Source organism: Cervus elaphus, chromosome 21 (assembly GCF_910594005.1).
Source record: "Cervus elaphus chromosome 21, mCerEla1.1, whole genome shotgun sequence".
Classification (NCBI taxonomy): Eukaryota; Metazoa; Chordata; class Mammalia; order Artiodactyla; family Cervidae; genus Cervus; species Cervus elaphus.
Window position 1 is genome coordinate 34,252,246 of NC_057835.1, and position 27,398 is coordinate 34,279,643.

At 36.5% G+C, this 27,398-nt stretch overlaps 1 protein-coding gene and 1 non-coding gene across 2 annotated transcripts; both read right to left on the bottom strand.

Moving 5' to 3' along the window:
- Positions 1-3: 3 nt before the first annotated feature.
- Positions 4-27,398, bottom strand: VCPIP1 (valosin containing protein interacting protein 1). Its single transcript, XM_043879824.1, has 3 exons — positions 24,407-27,398; positions 14,924-15,010; positions 4-5,215 (listed from the first exon to the last, which is right to left on the bottom strand). The coding sequence occupies exons 1-3, from the start codon at positions 27,117-27,119 to the stop codon at positions 4,344-4,346; spliced, it is 3,672 nt and encodes a 1,223-aa protein (XP_043735759.1). The 5' UTR covers positions 27,120-27,398; the 3' UTR covers positions 4-4,343.
- Positions 9,658-9,764, bottom strand: LOC122679727. The gene has a single exon (XR_006336513.1). It is a non-coding gene; the product is annotated as a U6 spliceosomal RNA (small nuclear RNA).

A 27,398-nucleotide genomic window follows, 5' to 3' on the forward strand; every position in this document is an offset into this window, starting at 1 on the left:
GCCTTAGGGATGGTAGAACATCTATACTATTTTATTCAGCAGTTAAAGCACTTGCTACTTAATTTTTTCTAAATATTTACACTATTACACTTATTTTTACATATTCTAAATAACATTTCCCTCCGAAAAGCAGATCCTCCAGCTCTTGGCACTAATTCTCAAAGTCAAATGAACCTAAAAATACTGACAACCTTTTCAGGCTTTTATTGCTCTACCACAGGCATAAAAGCTCAGGAAGGGACTTGTGCATTCTAAAGGAAAGTATGCAATACCTTAAAATTTCAAATACTAAGTAATTGATACTCACAAGCACATAACATCAACTAAAACTTTTTACTAGTTTTCCTTTTCTTTTACAAGAGAATAATCATATTAATATTATACTACAAAAGCATGTAGATTCCATAATTTAAAAAAATTAAATGTCAGATATACAAGTAATGGCATTTTCTCCAATAATTCACAATTTTTACAATTTCTGCTATTTTGGAACAAACGTTAAAATTCCCACGATTTAAGTATCATTAGATATGAATTTAAACACTTAGCATCCCAAAGAATTATTAAGAATGGCAGAACTTACAATTAACTATAAATCTTACATTGGTAATATAGCTCCCCTTTTGTTAAGTAAACATTCTACTGTGGTGTTTTCAAGTGAATACGTCTGGTTTGAAAAATTATATTGTGAAGAGCCTGAGGTTATGCAATTTTGTTAAATTACATGATAACCTTGAAATGTAGGGTGTAGCCATATCCTAGCTTACTTTAGAGTATGTATCTCACTATTACTCTTATAAAAGGTGATTTTAAAGTCATATTAAGATGAGTGGAGTTTAATTCAGTTCTGCAAAAGCTTTTATGAGAATCTTAATATGGAAACTTTGTTCTGAGAACCACGAATCTTAAAATTCTGCTGTGCGGTATTTTATGTATGGGCCAATTAAAATTCTTGTTGAAAAATAAAAACAAAATGGTACTGATATTCTGAAATAAATGTTTTATATTGTCACTGTATTGACCAAAGTTTAATTAAAGACAGAAATTACAAGTTTATTTCATACCTAAAGGTTAGTTATTAGTGAGGTCTAAATTTTTTAAAGAAATGTTCACTAGCAGCCAGTTAGTAACTACATAAAATAATACTGTTATAAATTCTGCATTTAGTAGCTAACATGTGATGTCAGTACAGTTCTCAAAAACCTGTCATTAGTAGTGAGTTGCTAGCAAGTGATCTTCCCTGAGGTAAGAGATCATATGCAAAAGTCTGCTAATTTCCAATAAAGTTAGATTCTTAAAAATAATGGCAATAAGGACCTGTGTGGCTGGGAACCATAGATGCATTTCAGACTGATATCTTAATTGCAAGCAGTAGACTCTTGATTGCAAAAAACCAAACTAAAACTCATTAGATTTAAAGCAAATTTCACAGTCAACAGCACTTGTTAAACGTCTCAGGTCTTTAGCTTAACTTTTCCAATAAAATACCTGAAATACAGTGAAAGGAGGGGAAATGGGCCTTAGACTTGCTCTTTAGTTCCTGAGTAACCCTTCCCTGGGTGTTCATCATATTCTAGCTCATAATATTTGACAGTGTCTTGTTTTCTTCAATTTCAACCAGTTTCTCACATCAGTATTCTAGAGACACATCATCTTCAACTCTACCTGGGATGTGGGTCATCAATTCAATCTTCGTATGACTAACTATAAAATGGATTACTGAAGAACAAACTTTACAGTTACACTTCAACTTTCAGTTAAACACTGCAAATATAATTTAACTATAGGACTGAATTAGAGTTATTATGTTACATGGAGAGCTAAGAAAATATTTTAACTAATTTATGATCCCCAGTTTAGACTCAAAATTGTGGCAATCACAAATGGTAGTTCTAAAAATCATTCCTGTAATTTATGTATTTGATGATGGTAACCATATGGAAGGACAAATAATGATAGTCTAGAACTTAAAGAAATTCTAAGACTTTTTTGTGAAGATGATTCCTGGCCCACTTCTCAAATCCATTAATTCCTGCAACCATATCTTGGTTGATTTAAAATAATGTCAAGAAACCTGACCATTCTCAGCATCAAGCCTTTTATTCTTTATCAAGGGAGAACCCAAACTATTATTAAAATATTCACACCTAAACCAGCTTCTAAACAGCACCGTCGTAGCAAGAGAAATTAATACTGTTGTCAGAGATTGAGCCTGCCTTCTACTGTCCACAAGTGCACTCTAACTTGACTAAAGGGAGATTTAATAGGGAGATAAAATGTGTAGCTGATGTTTTTACTTTATGCTACAAAATGTATTTGTCAGCTATCAAACATACTGAGCCACAGGTGAAGAAAATATTTGTTAAAGAAAAGGTGATTATGTCGTTTACCTGGAAGCAATGCATTGTTTGTGAAACAGTTTTCCTGTATTTAAACTAAAAAAAAATGGAGGCGGGGTGTTCAGTGGCTGAAAAAGCCAAAAATAATTATAGTGGTTAGTGATATCTGTAATTTTTAAATTTAATACAGAGAAGTCACCTGCATTAACTAAACGGGAAATACTATTTGGCAGCCACAGTTCTTTACGTAAAACTAATACACAATATAAAAGTTCTAAAAGTTCCTTCTATTTATAGACATAGAGAAAGGTATTTGAAAGTAAATTTAGAATGGAGTAAAATGTGATTTTAAACAGGTGATAATGTGATAAAACTAACCCAAATGTTTATCTTGCTCAGATTATCACCTGCAAAATGTCTACAGAGTTTCCATTCTTTCCCTATTCAAAATGGAGTAGTTCCTTTAATAAGTGGATTCAGGCAGAGATACTTTCATAGAAAGAAACCAAAACCTCCCTTATTTGGAAACACAAGTACTGTCTATACTCCTTATGAGTCAATAGGCTGAGATTTTTAAACACCCAATAATTTACTTTCTGATGTACATTTTCTTAAAATGCAAACGGTCCTGCATCTATCACACGAGCAAACAGAGACAGCCAGGCTTTGAATGCTCTAGATAAGAGATTGTATTAACATACATTTTGTCTTTCATCCATTCAAATTCAACTTAATTTCAGTGAACAGAGGAAAAAGATGGATTAACGTGTACATTTCAGAATACAGATTTGCAGAATAGGATAAAATAGTGCAATGCCAATCTCAGGATAAACATTCTTTAAGGAGTAAACATGAAAGCTGCTTCTTGAGGAAACAGGCACTAAAGGTTTGATGAATACACTATTTAAGCAAATGCCCAGTTGATCAGGGTATGATGCAGTCAAATTTGCATCCAAATCTAAGTGAAGCTAACAAATGAAGAAAATCTAATGGATTCTAAGAAAAAAAAAGGAAACATTTTTGGTTCAGAGGGGCTCAAAGACATTTAGCATATACAAGCTTAAATACCATTGATCAAAATTGTAGAACAATGTAACCCATTCATAAAGATAAATTCTTATTTATAAATTCTCTGTGAATCTGACAAACTCTGAAAATTAGAGATTAACTACTGCTACCATTATTTTTTTAATTATTTTTCTACCACACTTTGCAATCAACTTTTCTGCAAGATTAAAGAACAAAAATTTGGTGGTACTTGACCAGGCCAGGATTCAAAATAATGGTAACATATTATCAACACCAGAGCACACAATTGGCTGTGTTGGCTCAGACAGCAACATTACTGAATCACATTGACTTTATCATTCTAGAATAGATACTTTCCCCCAAGCTTGCTCAAATCAGCAAAATGTTATATATCATTACACTACATTTTCAAGATATTTTCACCAAGAATGCATATCTCTATGAATGTGTTTACGTTCACAGAAATGTCAGGATCCCAGTGTCTAACATATCCTTTATGAATTTCAAGATACAATTTAGTTCAGATAACCTTCAAATTTACATAAATCCTTTGACACACTAATAAGTATGTGGAATGGTTATCCTGATGACATCAACATTAGCAAAATCTTATTTTCCCCCAGTTCTAGCCTTTTCAGAAATCAAACAGATATAGCAAGAGAATCTTCATGTTTGCAACATTAAGACTTTCATGGAATTAAAATTACAAACAACTTCCAATGAACCACATATATGGAAGTAACTCATATAAGCAGATCTAGTAACTATTTTACAGGAATTCAGAGCCAGCCTGGGCAGCAGTATATTAAAAGCTATTGCCAATCACACACTTGCTATCATGCACTGAATAACAAGATATAATCTTTGAATTATATACGTACAAGATTTTTTAATGACTAATCAAGTTATGTGGCCCAGCCAACAAATATTACATATTCACAATAAACATTCTGCCTTTATTAGCCTCTAATTAAATCAAGAGTGATCCATTGGCTCAGTTGTGTTTGTCATCTCAGCATCTTGACTATCCATCTCTTCGGGCTCCTCCACGGAACTTCCCTTTTGTGCTTCTGACCTTGCAGCGAATGCTGCTTCCAGTGCCTCTGCCACACAGCCATCGGCTGTTTCTATATTCAAATTTTCAGTGTCACCAGTTAGAGGAAAAGATTCAGGTAAGCCAGTCTGAAGACTCCCAGACTTCACAGAAGAACTCACAGCTTCCCCTTTCCTTTGAGGAGGATCAGATGGTGACTGCTCTGTACTTTGATCCCGCAAGTGCTTGTCCATCGACGCTTGAATAGAAGACACCATTTCCTGCAATTTTTTCCGCTGGGCCTCAACCATATCAGGATCAAGCTGCCTGCTGTCTCTCATTGTAACTACTCCAGGAGCTATTCGAATAAGCTCACTGTTACTAGGAGCAGCTGTGAATACAGAAGGCTCTGTTTTAATGGAACTACTACTAAAGTCTGTCCCTGTCGTATGCTTCCTTACAACTGGAGTCTCCCTGGCTCTTGGGTCAAGGTGTAGGGTACTGGATGCAGTTCCTAGAGAATGCCCTTTCCCCTGAAAGGCCGTTACATTGTGAAGTTGCTCGGATTTCTTTTTCACTACTCCACCACTACCTAGTTTTAATAACCCATGTGAGGGGCTTGATTCCCTACTTCTTGTAGTAGCCTCTGCTCGAACCTGACTTACAGCCTCTTTAACTAAATCTTCAACATCAGGACCGATGGGAAAATGTCCTGCAGCATCCACACACAACTCCAGTCTATCTTCAGAAGCATTATAGACAAAGGTTTTGCCAGGCAGATGTGGGAAAGTACAATGCTTGCCATCAGCCATACCTTAAGAAAGGAAAAAGAATTTAACACATTAAAATCTTACTTTAAAGGTGGAGTAAAGACAATTAAAATTGAAAGAGTAAACCTCCAATAATAATTTACAGGTAACAGCTTTCAAAACAAAATTAATTAGCAAATAATTTATTATACTTATTAACAGAATTTAACACATTACAAAAAAAAAAAAAGAAATACCACCATAAACCTTAAAGTAGTTTCCCAGCGGGTTTGAAAAATATGTATCATTAACCTATTACAAAGTTAGGAAAGTTAGTCTTGAAACAAACAGCTGAGTTTAATAAAAAAAAACACTAGCAATAATGTTAGTAAGGCATTTGTTTATAGTAAAGCAATAAGAAAATGGACTTTCATTTAATAAAATTCAAATTATAAACTTTAAAAATTCCTATAAGGGCAAAGTGTTATATACACATGTTGCATAATACTGAATTAAAAATCATAGTAATTCTATTAAATTACAGAATACCAGAATAAAAAGTTTCCTCTGTGTGTATATATGTATTTTTCACAAATATAAAAAGTATGAACTTTCAAAATAAAATATTCCATTATTAAAGTAGTCGATGTGGGGGCACATTTAGGAAAGTTAACATTAAGGCTTAAGTATAATTGCAAAGACTTAAGTATAACTGCAAGAATTGACATGTGGTCACAATAAATTAATAATATCTTCTTCAACTCCTTTGAAATAGCTGTATTCCATGTTACAACTCTTATTCTTTTCTGGCAGATGAGAACCACCAAAATAAGAGTGAGTTGTTGATGCACCTCAAATGGCCCAGTGTGATATCCTTTCTCACAGTCAACTGATGCAGCAGTAGAGGGTAAGAACTTTAAAGCAGGCTTCCCTTCATTTTCCAGCTGAAGAGTTTGGTCTCACTACGTGGTATTTCAAATGTTTACACTTTATCCAGCCTGGGCATAAAAAAACTGCATGTGTGTTTTAAGCTATCCAATATCTTTTTACATGTTAAGTTTGTACACTGTAAGTATACTCCAAATATGCAAAAATCAGGGTTTTCAAATTTTATGAAACCATAGATTTTTCTATGTTTAAAAAAATGAAATAGAGAATTTATAATAATAAATGGGTATGTTTATAGCAAAATATAAAGCCAAAAGCAAACTAGTTTAAAATGAAGGAGACTGTTAGCAAGTACTATGGAAATTCAGAGAGGGGAAGGATGAGTGATATCTGGAATGCTTTGTGGGTATTAGGTGGTCTTAGAAGTATTAAGAATAGTTTCTTCCTTTCTGAAAAAAGCTACAGAATGAGAGTAAGTTCAAATAAACATTCATTTTGGCGGTAAGTTAAAGATCCAACGAGAATTTCCTCTTAGCAGAACATTTTTGGCAGAGAGAACTGACAAAAATAGATGGACAAACTTTAAAATCAGAGATGTCTAAAGCATACCTTTCATTATAAAACCCTGAAATCAGTTTTACCTTCTACCAATCCCCTACCTCAGAGATCTGTAAACCATGGCCCAGGAAACAAAGTTAGCAAAGAAGAAAGACTTTTGAATGGTAAGGCCAGGGATTCCCCAAGGCAAAGGTTTTACACAATTATTTCAACCGATAACAGCTACTGAGTCTCACTATGTGCCAGGAACTAAAGTAGACCCTGAAGATTAAAAAATAAGATAATTCTTACGAGATGGATATAAATAGATAATTATAACACAATCAGGTAAGTATAACAATGACAGTACTTAATTCACTAATTACTTGAGGATTATATAACTCATGCAAAGCACATACCACAGTGCCTAATATACATCAGGCAGTCAATAGTTTTAAGTTCTCTTAGATCAAAAGGTTTTGTAATTGCTTCCAGGTTTCTACTGTGAAGCTTTCCCTTGGCTATTCCTGGAGAGAATCATAGCCTCAACACATTTATCACAGTATTACTCAACAATGAAACAACGGAAACAATCTAAGCTTTCAACAAGAAGAGAGGGGTTAAGAGAACTGCGATCTATCTACCTAACAAAAGTAATATGCAGCTACTAATACTGATATAAATAAGTAACCTATGATGCCTCAGATGGACAGTAAAATATGCATGATGGTAAAATAGCAGGAAAGTACTGTAATTATAATCATGCCAAAAAATGTATGTATAAGAGGAATATTTAGCAATTTTAGGTCATGTTCCCCATTTCTATACTTTCTAGACCTCTTACACTGTTAAAAAACTTTAAAATACATAAAAAAATCAATGCAAATACTGTGTTGTGATTAAACATAATCATTTAAGCTTTACATAACTTACACAGTCCTCCGAATTTTAAGAATCAAGGTACATTAAAATTTCTATATCTTATATCAACAATTCCATTGGACATATATACCAACAGACATGCATAATAATATTTATAGCTACATTCTTTCTTGCATCAAAAAACTGGAGACTACCTAAAGTGAATCAGAACAATGGATGAATTATATTAAAATGATAATAGAATACTGTGCAGCAGTGAAAATGAACAAACTAGTTGAGCCCATGAATTTGAATGAATCTGAAAAAAAGAGCTGCATCAGAGAAAGTCACAGAGAATGTACACAGCATAACTCCATGTTTATAAAGTCCAAACAAAACACTAAATACTGCAAGGTTAGATATCTATAAAAGTATTAAAACTAAATTTGCCATTCATCTCTGCATTTATCTCTGTATAAACATCTGCAAGGAAACTTACTACAGTTTAAGCAAATCAATTTAAAAACACCTTTCCAAACATAAAGACTAGGACTATTAAAAGCTGATTTGTTATATTAGGCAATATGTCTGTTCAAACATAGATACAACCATCTATCTGTTAAGAGTGGATTTGAAAGTAAGAGAATTATGTTCTTTTCCAGTTTTTGGAGGGTATGGGTGTATGTTTCGGGGGTGAGGAGGGCATGTTACATTTTGAATCTTTGCTCACGGGATGAGGATAATGATCTGCCAAATGAATCTGCCCTAAAAATACAGATAACATTTTACCACAAATATCAGATGAAATTATATTTGAAAGGTAAAATAATTTTCTGATGGTGGCCCATTTCAAATGGCTACGTGATGGTCAAAAAATTTTTAAATAATTCTGCAAATTACAGCTGGGATTAGCTAAGTAATTATTAGGTACCAGGTCGTTGGCTAACTGCTTTATGTGCACAACCTCATTTCATCCTAGTAACAATCCCAAGATTATGACACCCACTGTGCAAACAAAGATACTGAGGCTTAGAAATCACACTGGACTAAGCAGTAGAGCCAAAATTTGACATTAGATGTTCTTACTCCAGAGCTCTAAACTATCTCCTAATAAAAATAAACACCACAGGTAACATTTGAAAAACATAATGACTCTACTGACATCTAACCCACACACAATTCACCCATTTTTAAGTGTACAGTTGAATGTTTTTTAGTATATTCAGAGTCGTGTAACCATCACCACAATCACTTTTAGAATATTTTCATCACCCCAGAAAGAAACCCTGAACACATTAGCAGTCCCTCCCATTTCCTTCCCCCATCCCATTCCTGGCTCCAGGCAACCACTGATATGTTGTCTAGGTGGGCCTATTCTGTCATTTATATGACTTTTTGTGTACGTGAAATAATACAGTATACGGCCTTTTGTTTCTGGCTTGTTTCATGTAGCATATTTTTAAGGTTCATCCGTGTAGACTGTACCAATACTTCATTCTTTCTATTGCCAAGTAATATTTCACTGTATGTATATGCCACATTTTACTCATCTCGTCATCAGCTGATAGACATCTGCATGCTTTCCACTTCTAACTATCGTGAATAATGCTATCACAAACATCTGTGTACCAGTTTTGTGTGGACAGTGTTCATTTCTCTTGGGTACACAGGTCAAAGTGAACTGCTGGGTTGTACAGTAACTCCATCTTAAATCTTTTGAAGAAACTGCCAGACTTTTTCCCCAAGCGACTATACCATTTTACATTTCCACCACAATCTCCTTGCCAATAGTTCTTATTATCTGTCTTTTTGACCACAGCCTTTCTAGTGAGTGTAAAGTACTAGCTCCTTGTGGCTGTGATTTGCAATTCCCTGTGGTTAATGATGTTGAGCATGAGTTCATGTGCTTATTGGCCATTTATATATTTTCTCTGAATAATGTCTATTCAGAGTCTTTGCCCATTTTTAATCAGGTTGTGTGTCTTTTTACTGCTCCGTTCTTTATATTTTGGATACAAATCTATTACCCGATAGACAATATTCAAAATCTTCTCTTACTCTGGATTATTTCACTTTCCTGTTCGTGTTCTTTGCAGCACAAAACTTTGCTTTTTATTTATGTACTTTTTTCTTTTGTTGCTTGTACTTTTGGTGTCATATCTAAGATTTTGCCTAATCCAAAAGCAAGATGTTTTTTTTTTTTTTTTTTTTTTATCTTTTTAAAAATATGGAACGCTTCACGAATTTGCGTGTCATCCTTGCGCAGGGGCCATGCTAATCTTCTCTGTATCGTTCCAATTTTAGTATATGTGCTGCCGAAGCGAGCACCAAAAGCAAGATGTTTTATGCCTCTGTCTTCTTCTAAGAGCTTTCTAGTTTTAGCACTTATACTCAAGTTTTTTATACATTTTGAGTTAATTTTGTATTTGGTGTGAGGCAGAGGTCAAACTTCATTCCTTTACATGTGGATAGTCAGCTGTCTCAGCACCATTTATTGATAAAACTATTCTTTCCCCCATTAAATTGTCTTAGCATCACAGCTAACATTTTTAAAATAATTTCAAACTGAAAACAGAAAACTATTTAGAAAACAATCAAGAGAATCATCCTCATACCACCCACCACAACCCTCCTACACACAAAAAACAACTGAGGGAAGTTATTTTCAGTTCTGTGAAAGACACTGCATACAGACACCAATTACTGGGAGCCTTATGATGAATTACAATTAAATAATAACTTTAAAAAAACATGAACTGGTATCAATATATTTCAAAAGGTAGAAAGAAGAAAAAGGTAGAAAAGAAGAAAAAAAAAGAAAAAGAAAAAAAAGGTAGAAAGGTGGTGCATATATACAGTATGGAATATTACTCAGCCATTAAAAAGAATTCATTTGAATCAGTTCTAATGAGATGGATGAAACTGGAGCCCATTATACAGAGTGAAGTAAGCCAGAAAGATAAAGACCAATACAACACATATATATGGAATTTAAAATGATGGTAACGATAACCCTATATGCAAAACAAAAAAAGAGAAACAGATGTACAGAACAGACTTTTAGACTCTGTGGGAGAAGGCGAGGGTGGGATGTTCTGAGAGAACAGCATTGAAACAAGTATACTATCAAGGGTGAAACAGATCACCAGCCCAGGTTGGATGCATGAGACAAGTACTCAGGGCTGGTGCACTGGGAAGACCCAGAGGGATGGGGTGGAGAGGGAGGAGGGAGGGGGGATCGGGATGGGGAACACATGTAAATCTATGGCTGATTCATGTCAATGTATGGCAAAAACCACTACAATATTGTAAAGTAATTAGCCTCCAACTAATAAATATAAATGGAAAAAAAAAGAGAAAGAAGTGACAGATGAAAAGTTAAAAAGAAAAGGATGCCAGAAAAAAGGGAGGAAGCAGTGGGATGCTCAGAGAGAAATCTATAGCTTTAAATACTTATAGTAGAAAAAAAAATTTATAATCAATAATCTAAGCTTCTACCTAAATAAGCTTGGAAGTACAAATTAAATCCAAAGCAAGCATAAGGAAGGAAAAGGTATATATAACAGCAGAAATCAATGAAAATGAAATCAGGAAAATACAGAGAAAACCTATGAAACCAAAGCTGTTTCTTTGAAAAGATCAATAAACTGATAAATCATTAGCTGGACTGGTCAGCAAAACAGGAAAGGCAGAAACTGCCAGTATCAGAAATGACAGAGCTATAGGCCTTACGGACATTAAAGAGACAGGGAGTATTGTAAACAACTTCATGCCAATAAGACTGCTAATTTAGATGAAATGGACAGATTTCTTAAAGGCAAAACCAACAAAGCTTACTCAAGAAAGGGACTGACCTTAAGAGCACTTTATTAAAGAAATTAAATTCACAGTTAAAAACTATCCTATAAAGAAAACTCCAAGAACAGATGGCTTCACTGGTGAATTCTACCATTTAAGAAAAAAAATAATATCAAAGCTATAACACTTTCCAACTCTATTTTCTGTAGCTAACATTACCCTGATTAAACGGTCATTACAAGAAAACAAGAAAACGAGATGGTTAGATGGCATCACTGACTCAATGGACATGAGTTTGAGCAAGCTCCAGGAGTTGGTGATGGACAGGGAAGCCTGGCGTGCTGCAGTCCATGGGGCTGCAAAGAGCTGGACAGGACTGAGCACCTGAACTGACAAGAAAACCACATACCAGTATGCCTCATGAATATGCTCACAAAAACACTCAATAAAATACCAGCAGTTGGAATCCAGAATGTGATGGTTCAACATTCAAAAATAAATCAATGTAATTCACACTATCACCAAACTAAAGAGAAAAGCCTTAAAATATTATTTCAATAGATGCAGGGAAAGAGCATCTGATAATATTCAACATCCATTCACAATACTAAGAAATCATCAATAAACTGATAAAGGGCATTTCTGAAAAACCTACAGGTTTGAATGCTTTCCCCATTAGACCAGGAACAAGGCAAGAAATATCCACTCTCAACTCAAAATACAGTAATCAAGACTGTGGTATTGGTGGAAGGAGAGACAGACAGATCAACAAAATAGAAAAGAGATCCTAGAAATGGACTCACATGAATAAGGTCAACTGATGGCTTTAAAGGTAACTTTACTGATTTTATGCTGTATATAATTCACCTTTTTCAAAAGTGTCTAATTCATGGTCAATTGATTTTTCAAGTGTCTAATTCATGGTCGATTGATTTTTGATACAAGTATCCAATAATTCAATGTATAAAGCATACCTTTTCCAACAAATGGTGCTGGAACAACTACTGGATATGTACACACACACACACAAAGTGAACCTTACCTCATACCTTACAACATATTAAAAAAATCAATTCAAAATGGATCATATACCTACATATAAAATTAAAACTATAAAACTCCTATAAGAAAATACAGAAGAAAATTTCTGTGACTTTGGGTTAGGCAAAGATTCTTGGATAGGACACAAAAAGTATGAATCACAAAAGACTGTTAAATCGGTTATCAAAGTTATAAACCTTTGATACTTAAAAGATAATGTTGAGAGAATGAAAAGACAGGTTATGAACTGGGAGAAAACAGACCCAAAATACTTATCTGATAAATGATGTGTACCCAGAATATCTAAAGAACTCTCAAAACTCAATTAAAAAAAAATTCAAACCAATTTTAAAATGGGCCAAAAAATAACAACAAGATACACATAAGCACAGGCTTCCCTGGTAGCTCAGACGGTAAAGAATCCACCTGCAATGTGGAAGACCTGGGTTCAGAAGATTCCCTGAAAGACGGCATGGCAACCTACTCCAGTATTCTTGCCTGGAGAATAATCCCCATGGGGCTGCAGAGTCGGACATGACGGAGGACTAAGCACAGCACTGTACAAGCAAGTACACAGAAAGATGCTCCGTATCATCACTTATTAGAGAAATGCGAATTAAAACCATTATGAGAGAATAATATAAATCTATTAGAACAGTTTTAAATATAAACACCAATACTACCAAGTGCTGAAGGAATACAAAATGATCCAGTCACTTTGGAAAATGATCTGGAAGTTTCTTATAAAGATGAGCATATACTTACCACATGACTCAGCAATCCCACTCCTAGGTATTCAGTATTTACCAAAGAAAACTGAAAACATCTGTTCACACAAAGACCTGTACACAAATGTTTTCAGTGGATTTCTTCCTAGAAGCCCAAAACTAAAAACAAACTAAATGTCCTTCAACTGGTCATAGGATTTTTAAAATGTGATATATATACACACAATGGAATACTACTCAGCAATAAAAAAATAAACAAAAATGAATAACCTATTAATACATGCAACCAGACAGATGTATCTCAAGCATTACATTAAAAACTAAAATTGACAAACATTTTTTGTAAAGAGGCAAGATGATAAATATTTTAGGTTTTGTAGACCATATAGTCTTTGTCATAACTATTCAACTCTGCCAATGCACTGTGAAAGCAGTCCTATGTAAGCATAAGGGTGTCTGTGTTTTGATAAAACTTTATATACAACAGGCAGTGAGCCTGAAATAGCCCACAGGCAGTAGTCTGCCAACCCCCATGTTCAATCAAAAAGCCAGACACAAAAGATTAAACTATATGACCCTATTTATATGGTGATATGAAAAAGGAAAACATACAGGGTCAGAAATCAAATTGGTGGCTGTCAGGGCCAAGGGATAGAGGTAAGGGATTAATTAGAAGGGCATAAGGCAAAAAAAAAAAAAAAGAAGGGCATACGGCAACTTTTTGGAATGGTGGAAATACTCTATATCTTGAGTGCAGTAGTGGTTACATGACTATATGTGTTTGTCAAAATTCACATGCCCGTATACCTAAAAAGGATGAATTCTATTATATGCAAATTATGTTTCAATTATCTTGTCAAAGAAAGGAAGGGAGGGAGGGAAGAAAGAAGCAAGCCAACTGGCCATTTTCTGGTCCCTAATTCAATAAATCAAAAGAAAAAACACATTTTTTTGAAATAATCAAAGATCAAGGAAACCTAAATACTGCCTGGTGATATTTTTAAAAATTATTGTTCATATCTTTTAGATGTGATAATTGTATTAGGGTTAAAAAAAACAGTTCTTACTTTTAGAAATACATACTGAAGTCTTACAGATGAAATTATGTCTGAGATTTATTCTAAAACAGTACACTTGAAAGGGGATGGATAAAAATGTACTGATAATTACTGAACCTGGGTGGTAGGTAAGTAGTGGTTCATTACATTATTCTTGCTACTTTTATTATGTGTGAACATTTCTACAACAGCCAAATTGCGTTTTGTTTAACAAGGAAAAAAAAGTACACAAGAAAGAAAAAACATAAAATAGAGATTATGCACTTGGTCTAAAGAGGTCAGGTAGGTAAAAAAGTGAGAAAGCCAGACTGATAAAAGTCAGAAGCCAAAAGCATTTACATTAAATCTTTGAAAAAACATATGGTGTCTAAACATACATACTAGCAATCTCTCTCTTAACACCTTAAAACTCTTAAGATAACAGTTACACATTTGCACATATCTTTATAAACAATACATACACAATGTGAAAAGAAGTTAAATGTAAAGTGAATTATTTCCTAGACTCCAGAAAATACTGAGTTATACAGGAATCACAGTTGAACACAACAACAATAAAACGCTGCATGATCTGATTCTGGGATGGACACTAGCACTATAAACAAACTGGCCTCTAATTCCACAATGTAAATGAGAAAATATGAAAAAGAAAGTGATAGATTTTTAGTAATATTATAGCAGAAAACATACTTGACCATATCAGGGCAATAATCCATTCTAACTAGGCAGACTGATGATGAAGAATATATACCCTAACATTGGAAATCGTTTTAGAAGAATATGATCTGAACTTTCTTAAAACCTTATAATAGCTTGAGTGGAGATATTATTATCCAAGAATAAAGTCATAAAGCAACTATACCCATGGTTTTCTTCATAATATTGTAGAATACGCCACCCTGCTGGAACATGTGAGGAAGACCTTTTGCATAAGACCATACATCTTCTCCTGTAAAATAAAAAGATACAGTTATTAGCAGAAAACCAGAGAGTTAACCCAGGCTTGCTTTAATATGGATGAACCTCAAACAGAGACTGTAAGATAGATATTCTAAATGAGCAATGCAGTCTAGTGTAATATACCATCTAGGGAGCAATGTGGAATGAGGGACTATGGCCCCTCTAAATGCAACAGCCATTGCCAAGTGCTGTCACAGAAGAATATAGGTCCAATGGTTCAAGAACAAATGGCATTTTAAGAGAAGCCAGAAATTCAAATTTGTAATGTCAATTCTCCCAGTTTTTAAACACAGGAACTAATTCAAAAATGTCTTTAAAACTGCATGAGTCAATACTGGGCATATTAAACAAAATATACATGAAGACTCAATCCAGTTCAAAGTAAACTAGTGCACAACTATGGACTAGAACAACAGAAAAGGTTATAGAAAGATATTTGTGTTTTCAAAGTAGAATATAAAAAATATATTCTATATTTATGTTAAAACTAATAAAAACAGATGGAAAGGGCTAGGGAGTAAAGTAAATAGGTAGACTAAAAATAAGTAATTAATGTATTTTGTTGTTCCAAAGTTGACTTTTTAAAATAGAAATTTGGGGGGGGGGGGAATGATGAGATTTGGAATAAATATCAGAAGCCCACAAAATAGCCACAAGCAAACCACCATTTCACAGAAACATATTCTTTAGGAACACCCTTTGAAGCACCTATTATCATAACAAATTTCAAATAAAAAGTTAAGAATGATAACCACTATCCAGGAAGTTAACAAAGAATGGAAGGAACATAAAAGTTATTTTGGTTTGTGGAATACGGGCTTTTTGTGTATGTGTGTGGTTTCATTATTTTCTAATCTGATAAAGTATATGTACTGCTTTTATACTCAAGACTTTTAAAAGTTGATTTCTACTAGAAGACGATACTATTGGTTCTGAGCTTTGAATGGAGGTTGTGATGATGTGAGTTAAGTATTATATACCTACAATTTCTCAGAGCTCTAACCCCTTCCCACATTCATAAACAGGAATATGAATCTGCATGGCAGTTGGTGAAAAGTATAAAGTGTACAACAAAGCCTAAAGTATATAAGAAGCCTCAGCACTTAGCATTTCAGTTAATTAGAACATTTACTTACACATAAACACTTCATTCACTAATGATACAGTGCAACCGGAGTATGGCAATATTTAAGGGTGAACACAGAATTTTAATTTAAAATTTTGAATATTAATAAGAACCCCTAAATATAGAACGTTAACAACTCTGGCAGAAGTTCTGACTGCTGGATTTTTCATTGAACTTTACTTGGATTATTTCTCTGGTGGTAACCTTTCATTTAGTTATTATCAATGTTATCTTAAATGTACTTAGTATACTAAGTAGGATATCAATTGTCAAATATTCTAAAATATCAAAGCATATCAAAAAACTATATGATAGCACTTAATTATTTGGTCAGAATCTAAACAGGTGCCAAAACAATAAACTGCTCAGGACTGACCACCCAAATAGTGGTAAGAAAAATGATGTTTCTTAGTACTACTTTATAAACCCGATGATTCCTTACTTAAGCAGGCAGAACTCTAAAAAGAAAGAATTCTTCTGAAGTGCTTATCAACCCTGTGTTTTCGTCATCTCCCTAAGGATTCTTTTTAGACATTATTTTCCTAATCTGCCTTCCTAATGACATTTGAATACTACAGACACACTGTTTATCTGGTTATGTATTATGTGTATATCTTACAATTGTTTCATTAAATAGAGTAAGATTTACTTTACCCTCCCCCAAGAACCAAGTTTCACCCCCTTCAGACTATATGGCCCAGTAAGTATGCATACTCTATTGCTTTAAGGAAAGGATAGATACCATCTAAATTCCTCCCAGATGGCTCAAGTGGTAAAGAATCTCCCTGAAATGCAGGAGCCTCAGGAGCTGCTGGTTCAATCCCTGCGTCAGGAAGATGCCCTGGAGGAGGAAATGGCAACCTGCTCCAGTATTCTTGCCTGGAAAATTCCACTGACAGAGAAGCCTGGTGGGCTATAGTCCATGGGGGCACAAGAGTTGGACACAACTTAGCAACTAAACAACAACAACCACTCAGCTCTGAGCAGGCACCTCACATGGCTTCGTTTTCTCCTCACAACTGAGCCCTATTTCACAGAAGAGACAAGCTCAGAGAGTGTAAATCATTCTCCCAAGATCAAATAGCCATTAAGTGGCAAAGCCTGCATTTGAATCCTGGGTACATTCTACAGCTTAAACCCCTTCCACGGTTACTAAATCTCTACTAAAGGTCAAATCATGTTAGAACAAATTTGGCATAACCATCAACACACTCTCTTCTTACAGAAACCCACGGCATCAATGACTGATTGGAACAAAAAAGAAAGGCAAATTATTTCCTTTGGTGTTTATATATACTTCCACTGAAGGCATGTTTGTTGTAAAAGAATCAAGGAAAGGGATTAGACATCAGAAAGCAGGAACTGTGACACAGCGTAAGTCTCCCATCAGTCACAGACAGTTCCCCATCCCTTCTAGAACTGCCCTTGTTTAGGCCTGTCTCCTGCCTGAAGGGCTGCCACTGCCTCATCCTTGGTTTTCACTCTAATCTTCTCCCCAAGTCCCTCCTCCACACAGCCTTCAGAGTTAAACCTTTAATGGTTCCCCCATACGATAAGGCAAAAGGTCTAGTCCCTTTTCATGGCATATAAGTCAGCCTAAGATTCCTTGTCCTCGCTCTCACCTCACATCTCTCATTAAATCTTGATTTCTACAAAGCAAACCACCAAACTGCTCCATTTCCCCAAAGGCCAATAATAGCTATGCATTCTTTAAAACTCAACTTAGGTGTCACTTCCTCTAGGATTCTTCAGAGGTGGGTAGGGAAGTTCCTTCCTTGCTGCTCCTGTGTTATGAACACCACAGCCCTGATCACAAGGCAGGTTGACTCAGTAACTTTTCTGTTTCCCTTTCTATACCAGAAGCTTTGCAGAGTCAGGAAAAGGTCAGTGGCCCATTTGACTTTCTACTTCCAGGGCCTGGCACAATGCTGCAGAGACAGGAGCACTTAGAATTCATGTAATGAATAAATAGTACAAATGAGGCTTTTTCTTTTAATAATGCCTGAGAGGAGTCCATGAAAAAACTTAGCTGAAGCACTATAATGACAACTGTTCTATAATGCTATATGGATAAAATGTTAACTAATGGTACTATCTGTATACCTCTTCATGAATTTAATAAAATCATAGCAAAAACAAAGGTAAAGACTTTTAGGTACAAACTTGGGAGTTAAAAAATAAACAAATCACAGTAATATAACGTATATCATGGTGACCATAGTTAATAATATTTGAAAACTGCTAAAAGAGTACTCTTTAAAAAAAAAAGGAGAGGGGGTAGAATTACTTTCTACCATTTCACTGGAAAGCAAATTCTTAGAGAAGAGGACTAGTCTGGTAAAGTGAAGTGAAGTCACTCAGTCGTGTCCAACTCTTTGTGACCATGGACTGTAGCCCACCAGGCTTCTCCATCCATGGAATTTTCTAGGCAAGAGTACTGGAGTGGGTTGCCATTTCCTTCTCCAGGGGATCTTCCCGACCCAGGGATCAGACCCAGGGATCAGACCCGGGTCTCCCGCATTGCGGGCATACACTTTACCTTGTGAGCCACCAGGGAATCCCTAGTCTGGTAAAGCATCTACCAGCTGTTAATTCACATTCTTCTGATAGCCCCCACTTAATTTTATTTTAATTCAACTGCTTCTTCATATTACAACAGTAAAATACTTACATTGAACTTACTGTGCACAACTGTACAAAAAAGTCTATAATACAACCATAGAAAACCTCTGTTCATACCCTGTCTTCCTCGAATCCTTCTTAATAGTCTTTAATTCTCCTACCCGACAGTAGTTATTACTATACGGCAGTGATAGTATGGATGATTTTCCCTTTTGTTCTCTAATTTTCTTCCTCTTTAAAAAGAAATGAAATTTTAAAAGTATGTTAAAATAAATTATTTTTTAAATATGATTTTTTCCTAAAATCTAGAAAAAAAATCAGTTAATCACTAATAAAATAATGAGACTAAAAGTGAGTTTAAAAGGTCATCATTCCAATTTTCTAACTTTAGATATTTATTTATTTATTTATTTTTTAACTTTAGATATTTAAAAAGGCAATCTGAAGTTTCTACTTGGCAATTTATAAAGCAAGTAAGATTTTAAAATCTAACATATATGTGAAATATAGTTATTAAAAAAAAGAAAAACAAAATTAATTTTGAAATATTATTTAGAGTTCCCCCCCCAAATATCTAAGTTAATTCTGAACTCAAGTACCTATCACCATAAAATAAACTGACCAAAATGTACATTTAAACTAGGAACATGGGGCTGTTTCTACTAGAAAAAACTCTAAAGGTGTTCATTAGCTGAAAAAATTGTTGCCATCTCTCTACCCTTCCTGCAGATTCTGCCATCTAAAATTGTATCTACCTTGAAAGAAAAGTGAAAGTGAAGTCGCTCAGTCCTGTCCGACTCTTTGCAACCCCAAGGACTATAGCCCACCAGGCTCCTCTGTCCATGGGATTGTCCAGGCAAGAATACTGGAGGGGGTTACCATTTCCTTCTCCAGGGGATATTCTCGACCCAGGGATTGAACCTGAGTCTCTCGAATTGAAAGCAGACACTTTACCACCTGAGCCACCATCCACCTTACTAACTGTCAAAACCATTTCTAAGAAAGGTATGCTTGTTACTCTCCTTGTGCTCAGTCCCTTATGCGTCTCTCAGAGTAATCATTAGCAATAAAAGATATACTTATCATACACATACATGCACACAAACCTAACTGTGTGGAAATGTGTACACAAACATACAGAGTCTGATTCTCTCTGGGGAGGACAAGTGTTTAAGAGAACTATTGTATTCTACTCCCTATATACTTGAGTTCTTTGAATTTTTAAAAGTAATATTATAATTGAAAAAATATGAAGAAAAAAAGAAATAGAATCATGCTTAACTTAATCTTCAAAGTATATTATAAAATCACCATTTATATTATACATATTTACCTTAAAATACATCTATATGCATTCCTTTTATTCAATTTTGTAACTGTTCCCCCATGAAATATGCTGTTTATAAATCAATTAGAAAAGTTATGATAGTATGTTAAGAATAATAGATGCATTAAGCACTATCTAGATTTGAAAGTCTCCTTCACCCAATATTTGAAGAAAAAAATTCAAGAAGCAATAATGATATTCTGACTCCAAGTCATCTTAAAAGTAAGTGTCTGAATACCATGTGTGATTCTGAAAATACCCAAGGCAGCTACAACATCAAAAAGTACTATGAAATTATGAAAAACTGTGTAAAAAAAAAAACCTGTGTAATTTAAACTTGTATATTAAAAACTCATGCCATTCTTTCAGGAAGATAGAAAGTAAAGTTTCTCAACTCCTGAAAGGATGCTAACCTTTGCAGTAAAGTGGAGTCAATATCACAAGTAGCTTGATTCCATCAAAGCAACTCTGATAACATATGTATAAAACTCTCATAAAACTGACCAACTGTTTTTCACAAATCTGTCTTTATCTCTTGAAAAAAGAAAATTAATGAAAGTTTCGTGGAATATAATACTAAGAAAAAAGAAATTAGCCTAGTATTTACAGTGGATGATATACTATCTATCATATCTACCACAGAAAGCTGGCCTATAAGAAAATTTAATTACATATTTTGCAAAGCCAGAGTTAGAGTCACTCACATATTGTATAAATAATGAAGAGAACAGTGTAAAAATTGTTTAATAACGTCCAAGTGGTCTGGATAAAGCAGATTAAAATCTGTGAAATATTACAGGTAAGAACACTGTTATTTCATTTTTAACTAACATCATTAGATTCAAAGTGACATGTTCCATGAACTGAGCAAAAGATTAAATGCACTCACTGTCTTGATACAAATAATAGATATAAATTCTATTTAATAAATATCCTACTTAAAAAAACAATAGAAAGAGAAACCACATGTTTCTGGCTATCAAGAAGTCAGCCTATTTAATGAGAATACACAATTATTATGCATACACGCATATATATATATATATATCTTTATAGCTTTCATCAACAGGTCTCCAGCTTCCTTTTTCTCTATACATAAAAATTATAAATAAAAGCAATAAAAGTATGGGACGTCCTCAGTTGAGACCCAGCAAGTAAATTTTTTTTGTTGTTTTTTTTTCCGGCAAGTAAATTTACGGAAGGCAAGGATCATGCGTGATTTATCTTTGTATCTACAGCACAGTCTTTAGCTCATAGCAGACGTTTTACTGAAAGAATCTGCATTCATTCATTCAACAAGCATGTACTTAACACCTAGTAAGTGCCAGGGCCAGTACTAGGTGATAGGGTAGTAAGTAAACCAACATATAAAATCAGGAAAATTTGTAACAGGTGCTATGAGGGAAATGAACAGGGTGCCATAACAGGAAACATACTTGGAGTAGTTTAGCAAAGGTCTCTGAAACCCTTACCCCTGGGTAAGGTGGTCAGGAGAAAATCTCAAGAAAGTGGTATCAAAACCTTAACCTAAATGAGAAGGAGCCAGCTATTCAAACAGCAGAAATCTTGATGAGCTATTTGCTAAACTAACACACCAGCAGCTCAGCTCACGTTTGGTAATTCAAAATTTCTGCACTTTGAAATTTACAATTTTCTTAGTAAACCCTGTCATTTCCCATTTTCCAGCCCTCTCCAATCTAAACATCAAGAGTTCCCAGTACTCATTCACATAAAGTTGTGTGTACTTACTTAGCTATCCTCATATTGAGATTTTTTACAAACATAACACTTTTAAGAAAATCTTCCCAGGAATTCTCAAGCAGTAATGTGGTTAGGACTCCGTGCTTCCACTGCCAAGGGCGTAAGTTCATTCCCTGGTTGGGGAACTAAGATTCCACAAGCCCCACAGCATGGCCCCAAAAAAGAGAGTATCTTCTACATAATTCAAATACAGTTATGAGAGAATTAGAGGTAGAAAACTAATGCTTACAAAGGGACTAATATACGGGTCAGGCACTGTCTTTGTACTTTAAAGCAGAAAGTCAAGTAACAGCACCATAAAATTAGCAAAGCACTCTGCTTAAATTCTGTGTCAGGAGTAGAAGTAGGAGATTTAAAGAAATGTGTGGGTTTTTAAGGGCAGCAACATAAATGCCAGAGGTGGAAAGAGAAGAGATCATTAACAAGAAGACATCATCTTAGTCAATTCCTTACAGTCCACAGTCCAGTACTCAGACATTAAGGTCCAGAAACCTCAATTCAAACTCAAAAAGCGACTAATGGTAAACAAGAATTATATTTTACTAATTTTCATTATGAAATAGTAATATATTATTATGCTGGCCAGAATTTTAGACTACTGATCATAATCTCACCGGTGCCACTGCATTTTTAATCTCCATGGAGAACACAACCTCCAAATGAATATAATCCTCACCTCATTGTCACCTCTACATCAATACTTACATCAGGAAGCTAAATGAGTGATTAGACTAGAAGCTTGATGACTATGGAGTCAGGAAAGGGATACAGATTTTTCAGCCAGGCCATGGTGAGGATTGATCAAATAGTCCTGCCCCTCAACAGAGATTACCTTTCAGTTACCAGAATTTTCATGAGCCCCAGTTGACACATCTTTCTCCTTTGTACAGCACTGTATAAACAGTGCCAAATTCTGCTTTTCAACTGTTTTTCAATGTTCAATGCTGACCATCCATTCCATTTCTGCTGACACAGCCTTTCTTTAGCTATGTTAATGTCATCTATTTAATTCAATCAAAAAACCTTCCAAAGTGCCTACTACCTGCCGGGCACTATACAAGGTGCTGAGCATCCAAGGCCACATCCTCTTCTATTGAGAAAGACTGCTTTTCCTGACCAATCTCTGACCTGGAGATTACCGGTTTTTAAAATGTGCCTTCAGCATACACCTAAGTTTACCCAATCTGTGCTGGTATTATTTCATTTACAGAGTTCTGGGAGTACATTACTGTTACCTAAGTATCAACTACAAGGGGTAATCCTGTGGATAGGAGGCAACTGAAGACCTGAGCAGTTAAGCAGCTTGCCTAAAACCACTGAGTTAACAAGTACTGAAGCCAGAATTCAAATTGTAGGATTTTCTGACTTCAGAAATCACAATCTTTTCCTTTACTGCACACAGTCTCCAAGAAACTAAAAACTCTTAAAAGACAGAAAAATGTAAAAGTAAGTACATTTCTTGACATATCCTCCAATAATTATGTCTGACAAAATAAAGTCAGCAATATTAAGTTGTAAATTTGCATAGATAGATCCCCTATTAATAGATCCCCTATTAAACTAGGCCCCCAAATTTAAGCCAGAAATAAATTATCTTCATTTTGGAAGGTCAAGGCCCAATTCACTGATATTTAGTACTCAGAAAACACAATAAAAACCCAGATCACTTTACTTGAAAGATCTCATCTCAGCAAAAATAAGGCCCCTCTAATATGTAATATATTTCAGTTTTACTTCTATTTTAAGCCTCAATAAAGCATACTAACAGTAATTTAAAAACAAAGATTAGCCAATAAAAATACTATAAAAAGCATACCATTGGATCATTTCCCAAATCATTTAAAGCTTTAAATCACCTATTTGGTTGACAATATATTTTCCTTTGTGTTGAATTATTAAAATGAAATGCTTCTTAAGCAATCCCATTAACATCTACCTCTGTTTATTATATTTTTCATGAGTTATAATAGTTCATTATAACTGATGGCAAAGAGTCACCAAGCAAATTACTTAAAACACAAATCCCGATTTACAAATAAGAAAAAGTTGATGAACTGGGAAAGGGAGAACAGGAAATGGTTGAGAGATTATTAGGTGGGAGTGCAGTGAGCATGTAACCCAGAAACTGCAATTCATCAAACAGGAAGTCCTGAAATCACATGACACGCAGGAAAATGAAATTTAAAAATAAATGACAAGGGACAAGGTGTGCACGCTCAGTAGAGCCAAAGGGGTAAAAAATGAAAAAGGTTGTAAATGGATCCATTACAATATGATTTTTAAAAAATGACAAGCAATACATTATACTTAAATAATCTGGTGACAGTAAGGGACTACTTTCACTTTCTTAGTTATGTTTTCCCAGTATTTACGCAATCATCACACTAACGTCTATCCACTAACTGTCAAAAAGCGAAAGAAAAGAATTTTCTTTTAAAATATATAATCAGTTTTTACATTGACCAGATTTTTTCCCACAAAGACATGAGAAAAACTCAGTATATTACACTCACAGTTATAAAACACCATCTGAGTTAAGCTGATCTTACCCATTAACGTTGCTAAAAGACACAGGGAGTACATTTCTTTGTCAGCTTGCTCCTGAAGCTCCTTAGATGACAGTCTGCCGGTGACAGCACTGTCTTCTGGTTTCACAGTGTGGGCCGAGTGGGCAGCGGCAGACTGACCCCCTTCGGCTTTACTTTTCAGAATCTCGATTGTGATTCTGTCACCATGCTGTAAAGGAACTGGCTCCTTTTCCATTCCTGCCTGGGGTGGCATTAACTCTTTAGGAGGAAAGCCGTATCGAATACACTGTAAATATGGCGGAATGTTGAATTCTCTGGCTATGCTTTCTTGAAGTTCAAAAAAGGTTGTTGAAGACTTAAGTGTAACCATGGACTGCCGTCCGTCATTAGTTGTGATTCGGATCTTTTTCTCCTTAGAAGTGGTTGGCGAATAGGGAGCCTTGGTAGGGGTGGCAGGTGCAGAGGATGGGCCTTCACGAACAGTACCAGGAGAAACAGTCCTGGGCTGCCCCTTCTGTTCTTGTTTTAACTTCTCTGTTTTCCGTTTCTGCATTACAGAAGCCTGTTCCGTAATATTCTGTTGAATAGTTCTTTCAGTTTTACTCATGTTTAACTCCTCCTTGTGCAAAGTTTTCGCTTTCTGTCCAGTAAGAATAATTTTAGTTGGGAGCGGGGACTCCGACTCTTGTCCTTGTACATCTCCAAATCTTTGGGCATGAGCACCATCTATATTTACAGGAGTATAATCATCAGGATTCTTTTTGGCAGTCTGATGTAATATAGTGTGGACAACTTTCTGAACTAAGATTTCACTCCCAAATTCACCTGGAAAGTGCTTGGTAACAAGTTTCATCGCAACATCATACACATTGCTATTCAAAGATGCATCGCTTTCATACTGGAACCAATACACTGTTTCTCTGACCACTCTTCCACCCCATTCCAAAGTAATAGGAAAAGCTTCTGGTAGATTGTCATACTCTTTCCCATCCCAAAAATGTTTGAAGCCACAACCACATTTGCCACCAGTGGACCTGGAATTAGTTCTGTCCCCATCCAAATACACAATAGAGCCATCTCCTCTGACTCTTCGCACAGATGTGCCATGGCACCAATTACAAGCTGTCAGGTTACTCAAGCCATAGTCTGGTATCAGGACATCTTTCACTGAATCATATGAGCAAACCAAATTGTTCAAGGGAAAGCTATAATTTTTGTCAGGCCTCAGCTGTCCATGAGTACTTTTTGCCAAGTTATACAGTTTCCCTCCTGGAGCCAACCACTCTGGAGGAACATGAAGTTCAGAAAGGGCACCACAGAGCAAACATTTGTGAAGGCGATTATCCATTACTGCTTTTTTAGCAGCTGCTGTGACTTCTTCAGGCTGAACTCCTATCACACCGGTCCTCCTGTAGAAATACTGATGGACATCAGCCACCAAACTAGGATGGATACCGTGCTTGTCCATAAAGACTTCTTCCATAGCAGCAACAAGCCGAAGTAAGTATTTATCCTGCAAACTTCTGTCTCCTCCAATAACACAACCACCATCCTCCTCAAGTTTGATGTACTTCTTAATGAGGTCCTGAGGCACACCCCATGCTTTAGGAAGCAAATTCATAGGCAGCTTGGGCAAGGCAGCCCCTTTTATGCCTACCAAGGGGATATAATGGTTTCTACCAGAGCTACTCCAAGCGATACAGATTGGTTTGTTCAAATGACCATCTCTGCCGGTGCACTTCTCTGCAGGGATGAGCCCTGGCAGAAAGGTGGCTGAATAATCACCAGAGCTTCTCATGCCACTGAGCGAATCTAACAAAATAATAGGGCGATGAAGCACATTGGCGAGGCCAAATATGTGGATGTTCCGCAGGCCCAAGGGAACCCCCTCAGGCGGTACAAACAGAGGGTCACACTCGTTGATAATGTCCTCCCACTCAGCGGCATCAATGAAGTCATGGAACAGCGCTTGATACCGGGCCAGGTGCTGCTGGAAGTGCTGTTTAAGATTCTCTCTCAAGGCATGCCAGAAGAGCTCCCGGCCCACTAGGGCCCGGGACACAGCATGCACCAGGCAGTGCCCGTCCCCGTCCACATGCACGGGAATGAGGCATTCCTGACTTTTATTGGCCCGCTTTATGTCCTCGAGGGTGTCATGCAAATACAGGAGGCTTCCGGAGCGGTCCTTGCCGTAGCCCACCGTGTTGACATGCTCCGGTTCGATGAGGAAGGCGCGGTCACCCAGCAAAGCGCAATCGAACAGCTCGCCCTGGTTCATGTCCCGGAGCAGCTTAGCCCGGCCAGTCTGTTTGTCCATTCCGTAGCGCGCTAATATGGGCGACAGTAGTTTGCAGTGGTAGTTTGAAAGGCCCATCACCTTTACCAGTTCCGTGTTCTTCTTGGGTGCCCCTGTCACCCCGAGCAGCGCGTTCCGCAGCAGGTTGTGAAGCACTACGTCCGGGTCGGTCACCTCCTCCACCCCCAGCAGCTGTTGCTGCTCGTGCCGCTGTCCGCACTCGGTACACTCGATGCTGACGGAACCGGAGGCCGGGAAGAACAGACGCGCCTGGCACTTCGGATCCGGGCAGCTCCCGGAGAGGATTCTCCGGTCTCTCCGCTTCGAGAGCCCCCCCGGAGTCGCCGCCGCCGCCGCCGCCAGGGACGGCGGAGTCTGCGGAGCCTCTGGGGGAGGCGGCGGCGGCGGCAGCGGAGGCGGCGGCGGCGGCTGAGACATAGCTCTCGGCTCTCGAGTCTCGCTCCGCGTCCCAAGCGACCCTCAAAGGCTCATAGCCCAGACCCCCGCCGGCCCGACTCGGTCTCGTCCAGGCCCAGGGCGAATCCCTTTCCTTTCCCTACCAGCTCCTCCTCCTCCTAAGCGAAGGCGGAAGCGCCGGACGTTGTTTCTCTTCTTACTTCTCCACTGCCGTAGCCGTTGCCCCGAACGTAACGGCCACCACCCTACCCCGCACTCACACTCACTCACTCTCGCTCTCTCTCCCTCAGACACACAGAC

Coding starts and splice junctions, on each gene's coding strand:
- VCPIP1 (XM_043879824.1), bottom strand. CDS start 27,119: ATGTCTCAGCCGCCGCCGCCGCCTCCGCTGCCGCCGCCGCCGCCTCCC. Junction 15,011..24,406: donor TCTTTTAGCAACGTTAATGG/GTAAGATCAGCT, acceptor TTTATTTTACAG/GAGAAGATGTATGGTCTTAT. Junction 5,216..14,923: donor TATTATGAAGAAAACCATGG/GTATAGTTGCTT, acceptor TCCTTTCTTAAG/GTATGGCTGATGGCAAGCAT.